Below are 11,140 nucleotides of genomic sequence, written 5' to 3'. Positions count from 1 at the left end.
AGACGCTGGTCCCCAGTGACGCTTCATCTCTTAACCGGCTGAATCCTCACACCAGAGGTTTCTGCTTCCCGATACATCCGACAGCCAATTTGTTTAAAACCTGTCCAGCTTTTTTCCCACTTTCCACGACAAGATGGCAAAAGTGGCCGTTCTGTGGCCAGCTGAAGCCTCTCTGCCTCTCTCTCTCTCTCTCTCTCTTTATGTCTAATGGTTCGCTTCCCTTACCTCGCCTCCTGCAGCTGCTTGCTATTCCCCTTCTCTTCGCCTGCGTCTCGGAGGCAGGCTGCAGCTGGCAGGACAGTGCGGGCTTGGGGACAATTAGAGAAGCGTGGGAGAGACAGCTGGACCTGTTGCCAATTACACCGACTGTGACCAGGAACCACACACAAGCACCAGTCTAATGGGCTCATGCTGCACATCTAAGAGGACTTGTCGAATTAAATGAACTTTCAGGTGTGGAAAATAAAAAGTTTTATTTATTCATCTCCCAAGGAAAAGTTATAGTAGTGAGTAAAAGTGCTTTGTGAGGTGTAACTTGTAGTGTGGGACAAAAAAATGTAACAGAGCAAGAAAGTGACTGTGAGGCGTGAGCTGTTGCAACATCTGCCATGTTTCCAAACTGCACCGGAATGAGAGATATGATCAGGTAAATATTGATCGTTTCATCTGTGTGCTCAATCTAAGAACCATGCAGTCCATCATCAGTAGGCGATCTTTCCCAGCAGCATGCTCTGCAGCTGCCTGATCCTGCTCTCCTGTGGCAGCGCCAGGCTCTTCTCTGCCTCCTCCTCCTCCTCCAGCAGCTGCTCGATGTAGCAGGACGAGCCCAGCAGGATGTGGCCTGTGGCCTGCATGGAGAAGATGGTCCATCGCAGAGCCTCCCTGGAACGAACGATTTCGACATGACATGCAATTCGTTTGGATAAGTCAGAGGAGGGTGAGCGATTGACGTTGCTCGGCTCGTCTGTGGTGGCTCCCCTGCTGCCTCACTTGGGTGGGAAGCTAACAGGTGAGCCCACAGATTGCAAGGTACAAAGTCGACAAACAGCCTCAACTGCTAAATTTCTGTCTACGGTGTAGAACTCAAAATACTTCCACAAGCCGCTTTCCTCAGGTGCTATGTGTCCTGATTATCTGCTCAGGGCTGATTTGCTTGCTCGCACCTTCCATTCTTGTGTCAAAACAACGTAACATTACTGACTTACTTTACTGAAAGGTCAAGAGGGCAGGCGATAGGTCAAGCTGATAGTGATCATGAGCCAAACTTCAGACGGTCAGATGGGTTTCTGACTGCATATATTTTGAAATCAAACAGGTCATTACAAGTCGAATACCAATTTTTTTCCCCCTCGGAGTGACGGATTTCAGTAAGTTGGGATATGTACATATGTATATATATATATGACATCATTACTTGTATTTATAGAAAAGCATGAGTCCACATCAGCTGATGAGAAAACGACTCACGACCTCAGAGGGACATTTCACACATCAACCACATCTCATGACGCTGACAATTGACACACACCTCTTACTCTGCATTGTGAGCTCAAAAGCCCAGTTTGTGACAGGTCTGCAAAATGTAATCCTCTCCGACTGAAGTGCCGTGTCAAAGCTGAAAACCAGCAGATCCCAGCAGCAATGACATAACTCCTCCCGAAATTAATCGGTGTAAAATCTAACCTTTGTTCTATTTTAGCTCTGCCGCCCACACGAGTGAACTCAGTACAGCATAACTTCATGCTTTACATTGGAGGGGCTGTGCACAGAATACTGCAACTGCTGTCAATGTGTTATTAAAGCAGCGGGCACACAGCAGGAAGAGGACCAGATAATAGCTGAATTGTTAGTGGGAGGCTGTATTGTCAAAAGGTGACGATCCGCTTGGTAATTTATGTATTAGAAACTCATTAAAATGGATTGAAATTCATCTCTAACTGAATTAACCTTTACTAAGGATCCAAAAAGGGCTTCAATGATGCTTGGGGAAAAATAGACCAAACGGTTACGTAATGGTTCGACACAACAGCGTATAAATCACATAAGGCCTCATATATTTGTTGATCATTTTCACTCACTTGAACATATTTTTGGCAGCATAACAGCGCAGGTCATAGGACACGGAATAAGCCCCGTACAGGGTCGCTTTCACGTTCAGGCAGCCAATGAAATCATTGGGGTTGTTCTTGTAGAGGTCGAGGGTCAGCTTGGCCACATCTGTCCGGTGCCGCCGCCTCTGCTCCCCGAGCTGATCTCTGGAGGGGCTGTTCTGTGAGGTGACAGCGAGGGAAACATGAGTCAGGTCAGAGGGGCACAGACGCACGGTGGTGGTGTGGCAGCAAACTGGACCGGATGACGGCTCCACCAGCTACACTGACTGACTGAAGCCGCGGTCCTGTCAGTGCTGATGATGATGCCGGATGACTACCAGGCAAGGTCAATGTGAGGTCAGCAGGGTAAATATTTGGGGTGGGGAATGCAAATCATCTCCTGCATCAATTTCATATGGAAATTAATTGCTTTTGGGCGAACATGAGTCATATTTGATGATACAACGGGATATGATTAATATTCAACACCAGCCTTTCATTTTTCCCTCAACAAATTAGGAAGAAAGAAACTAATCTCTGGTGTTCGCCTGTGTTCTGCCTCTGCACAATAACTAACATATTACTGCTCTATTCAGTCTGAAGGAGAAAAGGTTTGGTGCTATTAAATTTCACTGAATGGTTGATGTGTTATTCTTCAGAGCTCAGATGCATGTACCGTCTTTATTCATGGCTGCTTCATTCAAGAGGGAGAGATCTCTCCGTCAGTCATTTTATTCATTAAAGACTCAATGGCATAACAAACAAAAGAAGACTATCAATGTGTCAAGCTTCCCGCTGTGTAGTGCAGTGAAGCAACTGAACCACAGTGCCACCTAGTGGTTGATGTGAAAAAGACATACTGGATGTTGGCTCCACTTCTGTCCTTTTTCCAGCAGCACGAGGACCGTGTTGTCAGGCAGCGTCTGGAAGAACTCCTCTGTGTCCACACCGGTGCCGTCTTCACCCAGCACCAATGCATCGACACACGGGACGCTCAACGAGTCGCTGGCCTGAGACAGCGGGGACGGACAGACAAATACAGACGTGCATCACACGGTTAACACGCCGGACTCACATTACTCAAGATAAATGTTTCTCCATATTAAGACATTGCCACAGACTCATCCGACAGTCACAGTCTCGTGAACTTTAAGCAGCACCAGTTTGAAATGTGCAGGAGAATCACAGATGCAATACATGAGTCCAGGGAGTCAGGGTGTCTCCTTGCTTCATCACTGTGTCTTCAATCTTACTATTCCTTCAAATGCTGGACTCACTGTCACAAACCTCCTCTGCCACCTCACTTCCCTTGCTCCTCCATCTCTCCTCACCTTGTTCATCAGGTCTTGCAGCGTGTCGGCCATGATGCCCTTCTTCACACTGCAGTCAGCATTGGTGACTCTGAAGGGTTTCGTCCGAGGACCTCGACCTGACAGGAGCTGCTGGGTCATGGAGGCGCTGGCCGACATGCTGTCTGTCACACACCTGAGAGCAAAAAGCAAAACATTCAGCACAAAGGTAAGATATACAGGGAAGGCTCACATATCTCATCATGCATTAGCATTTGTCAGTATATTATGAGGAATTGGAAATCACATAAACCAAATTGCTTTAGTATTGAAAATTGGTTAAAAGATTTTGTCAATGGAACAGGATTACGACCATGGTGAAGACGGGCCCTGGATCTTTATAAGATCATATTTGAAAAATGGGTTATGTGATTAAACTGAGCTGTTATTGATCTGTACCTTCACACCCCAACTGGTTTGTTTTGTTTTATGGTATATGTTTGTTTTGGTATGTTAGTGTTTTCAGTCAGTAAATATATGTGTGTCAGTGTTTAGTGCCTGCCATGTATCTGTATACAAGAATACTTATTTAGTGCAAGTCAATAATAATTATATATAATTAAAAGAGTTAAACCTTTCTATAAACGGATCATAATCAGCTCGCGAAGCAGTGCTCTTACTTGGAGAGGGAGGACGGAGACAAAAGGCTGAGAGACTTCATGGCATAATCCATCTGGGTGCACCTCAATCTGTAATTCACACTAGATATTAGTTCAATTAATGTGCCTGATATTTTTCATCAAGAGCCACAAATTAATCTCTGGGAAATTGGTAGAAACATCATGAATCATCAAACAAAAATCATGGATCTGCCCTAAAATGTAACAGGTTCTATCCAAACCCCGACCACATCCTTCCCCTAGGGTGGGTGGTAATCCATCCAGTAGTTTTTGTGTAGTACTGCAATATATCAGACAAACGAAAGCTGATGGAGGGAATGAAACAAACAATCTGAAGTAAATTGGATTTACTCTCCAGGCTTTCACAAATAAATGTATCATAACTATCTCCTGTGTAAAAACAAATCTTCGTTCAAAATAAACTACCCACTTTTCACAAAAACGTCCCAGCAAAACAATTTTCTAAATCTATAACACAGATGATCTTACACAGTTTCAGAAAGGTGACACTTCTCCGTCCTGAGTGCGTTTGAATATAATCCTACCGTGGTCGTGTTGGTCTGAAGTGCTGCTGCTGCCTCGGTTTGCACCACTAATCCTCAAGTGATGATTCACACTCTTCTCTTGTTGCGGATTCTTGCACCACTTGGTCCCTGAACTTTGTGCTGATGACTATTGATCCAGTTACAAACCATCAAGCTTTATTGAGCAACTGTCCATGAACAGTCCCACCCAGCCCTGGACTCCAGTTTGATATATACACAAACATAATGAGATTAACTGAGCAATTTAAAGGGTCAATTCCCCCAAAATGTTACTACAGAGGAAACAGTCCCTGTGAAAACAAACTGGATTATTCAGATTAACCTGCTTGGAAAGACTCTTTTTGGCTAAATGGTGAGAGTGTGTTTTTAAAGTTAATAAAAATGTTTCTTGATAAGATGACCAGAAGTCCTAGATCATACAATACAAGGTTGGTTTCATGGCTCTTGAATATTGTCTACTAGAGATTGTCAAAATACCTGTCTGTTGGTTTTTTTTCGATGTTTTTTCCTTTCCTTCCTCTTTTCTGTTTTCCTTCTCGTCAAAACATTGGCGTTTTAATAACCCTATTTCTGTGTTCTTATTTAGTGATGTGATATACGTTGAGATGCCCTCGAAGAAGAGTGGTACATCTAAGAGGGTTTATTCTAATAAATCTATTTTAATCTGGTGTCAAATACAGTCATGACATCACACTTAGATGGAATAAGGATACAGACAAAAAAGCAGGAGGTAGCTGCCAGTTTCTGCTTGAATATGACGATCCCTGAAAAGCAATAATCTTGGAGATTTTCAGAGTGAGGTCACGGTTCAATGTTCACCTCCTTATCTTACAAGTGTAGGATCACGCAGACAGGGTGTGTCACCACATCCTGTTACACAACGACAGCTACAGGTAGACCGACCTCACCCGTGTGCACCAGTGACATCATTTATAACCCAGGGAAGATATGAAAAAGATGCGACAGGTTCAACTTTAAATCTGCTGTTTTAGTAGAAAAACACTGAGCCACTGCTTCTATCATAAAGCAGGAGAATGTTTTGATGTCCTTGTTAGAGAACATGTTCCACTGTCGGTTAGTTTAAAACCACTGAAGGGTTAAAGGAGTAAGAATGAACATGTCGCTGTGCACTGGATCAGAAGTGACTCTCACTTACACTCCTGCTGCAACAGTAGAAATCTCTGCCCTGCTCAAGGGCTCCATACACTTAAATACACATGAAAGAGCAGAAAGTAATCTCATCGCTGTTCTCTTCAATAATTCACATGACATTGCCAGAGGCTGTGTTTCAACCTGTGTTTTTTTAAGTTTACACACACAGCTGAGCCGCACATCACTGACACTCACACACACACACACACACACACACACACACACACACACACACACACACACACACACACACACACACACACACGACTGTGGCATCAGGACGAGCACAAATTCATCTTGTTGTTCATAAACACACACAAACAATCAGGCCTGACATTACGTGTTTGTCTAGATGACAGCTTATAACATGTGTTATCGTCACATACACACTGATTAAATGAGAAGTGAAAGGGAGAAAAGCTGTTGAAATTAACAGTGACCCAACATGATGTCGGGGGATTAACAGAGGAACATGTCATAAGGAACCGGTGAGAAAATGGGTTTTCTATAATAACATATGTATCTGCAGTATTCAAATAATAAAATACATAAAGACCAAAGGATGATTAAATATATCATCAGTATGGGTTTAATTGAAAATGTCTGTATCTCTTCAACTTGTCACTTTAAACAAGCAGTTATGAGAAATTTGTATAACAACAAAAAACCTATTGGAATGAAATTACAGTCAGAGTTAGATTTGAGGGGAAGGGGATTAAACCCTTCTTAATAAGGAGGAGGTCTTATACAGAACATAGTAGAAGAAGTTCCCCTTCATGACAAATGAAGATGGAGCACCACATCATCACTCTGTGCTGACAGAATTTCACTGGTTTCTATTAAATACGTTCACCATCTTGTTTCATATTTGACACAATAAAACATGATAAATGCTGTTTTTTATAAATCCAGTGTGATAAATGAGAAGTAGAGAATCAGTAAAACACTGAGACTTACTTTTCCTCTGTGTCTCTGTACTGAAATGTCTCACCACCTAAGTGATTATCAACTTCACCTGGATCCCACTAATCAAACTCTGTCTGCGACATTCTCTCTCTCTCTCTCTCTCTCTCTCTCTCTCTCTCTCTCTCTCTGTTTAAACACAGTGTATTCAGTGTGTAAGTGAGTATATGATATTATAATAAATAGTTACCGTGTGGAGCCATGTTTGTCCAGAGGGTTCAGCTAATAAAACAGAAGCCACAGTTAAAGACGTGTAAATTGAAGAAAGACAATGAGGACACCATGTGGACACAAGAGGAAGTGCATCCGTTCACTTCATGTGCTAACCACATGTCCACTTCCTTTCACTGCTTTGGACAGTGGTGCAAGAAGGATTCTAAATTCCAGTAGAAATGACCCAATATAGAAATACTTCAGTAAAAGAAAGGTCATTTAAAAAGTAGTTCTCATTTGCAGAATGATAAGTTTCAGCACCAGGTTCATACAAACACACTTCTGGTGTGAAGGGATGGAAGCTGATTAAATACAATAACTCAAGTACTTTAAAGTACAATCTTGTACTTTAATGTTTCCATATTCTTTCCTCAACTAGTAGGAGTTACTTTTAAAATGAAGATTTTTACATTAAGAAGCACATATACAATGCACCATTAAAAAATGTTTCAATTAAACTCGTGGTGTCCAACCTTTCTAAGTTGTGTCTTCTTGCAAACTGTAAGAAGTATTATGTATAATGACTGACTTACTGTTTGAAACCTAAAGAAGTCAAATTATTTAATGTAGCACAAAAAGTTAAGACTGGAGGAAAACTCACAACAAATGTCCTCTTCTTTCCAAACCCAGTAGTCATCATCAGGACCATCCAGGTGTATTTTGTTGGTGGGGCCTGAACTCTCGATTGGGAGCCATTGAAAAGGCTGAAAGTATGAAAGGAACTGAACTATCGATAACGTAATTAAATCTACCTCGACCAAGGACAGCAGAAAAAAAGCTGTTTATACACTGAGGCATCAGTGTATAAACGTAAATGTAATGCATGTATGGTGATAAATCAGTCACAGAACACACACTTTTATTTTGTATACTTAAATTAGATGTAATTTCAGTATTGTTGTGCAAGGAGGATTTTGAATGCAGGACTTTCCTTTGTACTGGAGTGTTTTTAAATTGTCTTATTGCTGCTCAGACTTAAACACAGGATCTTTGGACACAGCACATTTCTACTGTTCCATTTATGTGTTGAACTGTATGAACTTGTTAGAAGTATTTTGATATTAATATTATTATTGTCAAAGGGAAGACCATTCAACTAATTTGTTTGGTGTTTGGTACTTTAAAACAAATTAAAGCAATGTACCATATTCTATTAGATCATATTCTCATGTGAAAATATAAACCTCATTTTGTCAATTTAATTTTGAGTAAAAAGAAAAAATATTTTCCTTGAAAGTGTTGTGGTCTCCAATTATAAAGTAAAAACAAAACGAAACTCTAAATTGTTCTTAAGTACAGAACTTGTTATTTGTGCCACTGGTTCTTTTCTGTGTTATTAGCCACTATAGCACAAAAACACTTGTCCATGCAGGCCGATGTGTGAAACTCTCATCTGAAAAGACTAATTAAAGATTGTGGCCTCTCAGGGAATATACTCATTACATAAACTGAGTCAGAGGCCTGAGAAAACCCTTTTAGGCTTCCTTAAATAGAAAAAGATTAAAAACCTCAATGTCATCTGGGGGAACAATGAAACTGAATATTTGCAGGATCATTTTTAGTGGTCTTAATGAGTTATATATTGTATTCTAATCATAATAATAATAATATTATCCTCTATGTTTGACTCATGAAAGCCACAATAGCTTTGAGCGATGCATGGATTACGTCAACGTCATGACCAGTGGAAGACAGAACACACTCCAATGTAAATCAGATGAGCCGTTTATTCGCTGCTGCACATGTCATGCTCGCTGCAGGAGCACAGATGAATCATGCCACCGACACGAGTCCAACGCTGAGCAGATAACGCATCGGACCTAAAATGGCTGCGACTCGTTTGCCAACTTGATCAAGTGCTACGTGAACAAAGGTTTATGGGAAAGGGTCTGTTGCTCCCTCAGAGGTCAATATCCTGTGTGGCTCTTTGTCCCATTATCACACATCAGGCCCCACTGAGGCTGACGCAGGCTCATTTGGCTCCGACCCATTCATTTGTGCTTTTTATGGGGTTGCTGATGCTTGTAATTATACTAAGGGTGCACGGTGAAATGAATTTAGACTTGAGAGAAATACTGATCATCACATTGGATTTAATTGAACAACCTTTTCTTTGTACACATGCAGACACAAGAAGCAGATTTCAGAAGCTGATCACACGGTGCGACCCACGGCTGAATAATCTCTGAGACAAAAGACCAGCTTCATGTTGTATGGTGTGACATTGTTTGCAGTTTCCTCTTGTGTGACTTTGTTTTACATCCTCCTTTCTAGTTATCATTATTTCCAGAGTCAGTCCATGGAGGGTTTTATAATGAGCTGATATAGTACATAATTGAATAGGAGTATAAAAGTAAAGCAGATCTAAGCTCTAAAGGACAGATACTGACCGTGATGCTTGGTATCACCTGAACTAACTTTGTTTCTAAACAGGTGTCTGAGCCTCGACGTGCTGCAGGGGCGAGAATTCCTCCATCAAGACCTCTCCCACGCAGGGGCTCCTCATTTCCTCTTGCCTATTCGTGCCATGAGTTCTGCATTGGCCGCAGCCTTGGTCCTCATGTCCTGGTTCTTGGCCAGGTCTATGAGGACGCTGAGGATGCTGGTGGGGACGTCGAGGGACAGGGCGAAGCGGGACCCCTGCGGGGCTCTCTTGGGCACCTGGGAGGCCGGGCGCGGGACTCGGGCTCGCCTCAGCACCATGTGATGCTCCGACCGCAGCAGCGAGTTCAGCACGCCGCTGCGGTTGAGGATGTCGACGGCCAGCACGTCCCTCTGCGTGTCTTCATCCAGTTTGGAGGGAGCGCTCCTCTGACTCTGGACGCACCAGGGCAGCAGCAGAGCCAGGCACAGACACACACGCACACTCCTCATGGTCCGAGCTGTCTGCAGGGAGAGAAGAGGAACACGTCGACCGTGCAGTAAACTCAGAGTTACACAAGCGTGGCACATAGCATGCATCAGGAATATCCTCATTTATAGTAATATGAAAAAGAAAAAAAACATGATGATTCATTATTGACTTCAAATCAAAACTCACTTTAGCCATAAATGAGGATGAGGTGATAATCAACAAGGTTTTAAAGATTGGATTTGTGCAACACCACAGTCAAATAATGTAAAAGTGAAATAATGGCATTCATCAGTAATATCCAGCCAACATTTACACTTCACTCACCTCAACCTGTAACAGAGATAAACTAGTGTCCACTGTGCAGCGGCTGGTTCATTGTACATTAAAGTTGGTTTTAGCACAAAAACATTTAAATAAGTTTTAAATGTATCAAAAAGAAAAAAATATAAATTGATAATTTTCAGCCACTTGTCCCTTAAGTCATCTAACTCTCTAATATATCATGCATTGTTTTCTGCTTGCTGTGCAGCTGAACCTCTGTCTATCAAATATCCCAATCCCAGTCTATACTCACTCAGTGTCACCACTGTGAAATGTTGGTCCTCGTCCCTCCTCTGGACTGAAGCAGAGCTCTGCTGATGATCTCTTGTCCTTGACCCTCAGATGTCCTGATGCTGGATCTTCTGTCTCTTCTTGTTGTTGAGCTGCTGGAGAGGTGACCCGTGCAGCACGCCGTCAGATGTTGAACTGGACTCCTGGCTGCTCGTCCACGACTTTGTCTTCACCCACATGAGCACTTCGTTGTGACACTGCCCCTCTCTGTTCTTTATCTGTTACATCTCTGCACCCCATCGCCCTCCCCTCATTTCATCTCATTTCCTCCACACTTATTGCGTCTTTCTCTTTCTATAAATAACACAATGACAATCACAGTAGTTTGTAATGAATTGGAGCGTTGCCCCAGGGTGCTCTCAAAGTACAAGTGTAACCCACCACCTCAGTCAGAAGTTAAGTACCAGCAAACATTGAAATACAATGTGCATCTGATTAACACATCACACATTCTGGTGATGAGTCCGTGTGTCGTCAGTCACACGGACAGGATGACTACCATTACAAAGGAAAAGTGTGTATGTGTGTGTGTATGTGGTCCAGTTATTACTAATGTTATGGGGACCTAAATCTGTTTACTCAATCACATTATGGGGACTTGTCTTCCTTATCAGGACAAAAAACAAATCCGGTTAAAGTAAATCATTAAATTTGAAGGTGAAAACATGTTTCAAGGTTAGGGTTAAGGTTGGCGTGTTAGGGTTTGGCAAGAAGTAACCATGGTCAGGTCATAAATCATAAA

The 11,140-nt window shown here is 42.3% G+C and overlaps 2 protein-coding genes across 4 annotated transcripts; both read right to left on the bottom strand.

Annotated features, from left to right (window-relative positions):
* Positions 1-462: 462 nt before the first annotated feature.
* cidec (cell death inducing DFFA like effector c) lies at positions 463-7,003 on the bottom strand. Of its 3 annotated transcripts, none has more exons than XM_035152311.2 (6): positions 6,910-7,003; positions 4,060-4,128; positions 3,422-3,575; positions 2,951-3,100; positions 2,079-2,269; positions 463-882 (listed from the first exon to the last, which is right to left on the bottom strand). In XM_035152311.2, the coding sequence occupies exons 2-6, from the start codon at positions 4,110-4,112 to the stop codon at positions 702-704; spliced, it is 729 nt and encodes a 242-aa protein (XP_035008202.1). In that variant the 5' UTR covers positions 4,113-4,128; positions 6,910-7,003; the 3' UTR covers positions 463-701. The 3 variants fall into 3 exon arrangements, with proteins under 3 accessions (XP_035008202.1, XP_035008201.1, XP_035008204.1); XM_035152310.1 differs by lacking the exon at positions 6,910-7,003 and adding an exon at positions 4,605-4,718; XM_035152313.1 differs by lacking the exon at positions 6,910-7,003 and adding an exon at positions 4,549-4,642.
* A 1,795-nt stretch (positions 7,004-8,798) lies between these two features.
* LOC118105171 (urocortin-3-like) lies at positions 8,799-10,596 on the bottom strand. The gene is made up of 2 exons (XM_035152639.1): positions 10,361-10,596; positions 8,799-9,818 (listed from the first exon to the last, which is right to left on the bottom strand). Exon 2 carries the CDS (start codon positions 9,804-9,806, stop codon positions 9,435-9,437), a length of 372 nt encoding a protein of 123 aa, XP_035008530.1. The 5' UTR covers positions 9,807-9,818; positions 10,361-10,596; the 3' UTR covers positions 8,799-9,434.
* Positions 10,597-11,140: the final 544 nt, after the last annotated feature.

The sequence above is a fragment of the Hippoglossus stenolepis genome, chromosome 3 (assembly GCF_022539355.2).
Source record: "Hippoglossus stenolepis isolate QCI-W04-F060 chromosome 3, HSTE1.2, whole genome shotgun sequence".
Classification (NCBI taxonomy): Eukaryota; Metazoa; Chordata; class Actinopteri; order Pleuronectiformes; family Pleuronectidae; genus Hippoglossus; species Hippoglossus stenolepis.
The sequence above is the reverse complement of the archived record's forward strand: the minus strand, read 5'-3'. Positions and strand labels throughout refer to the sequence as shown.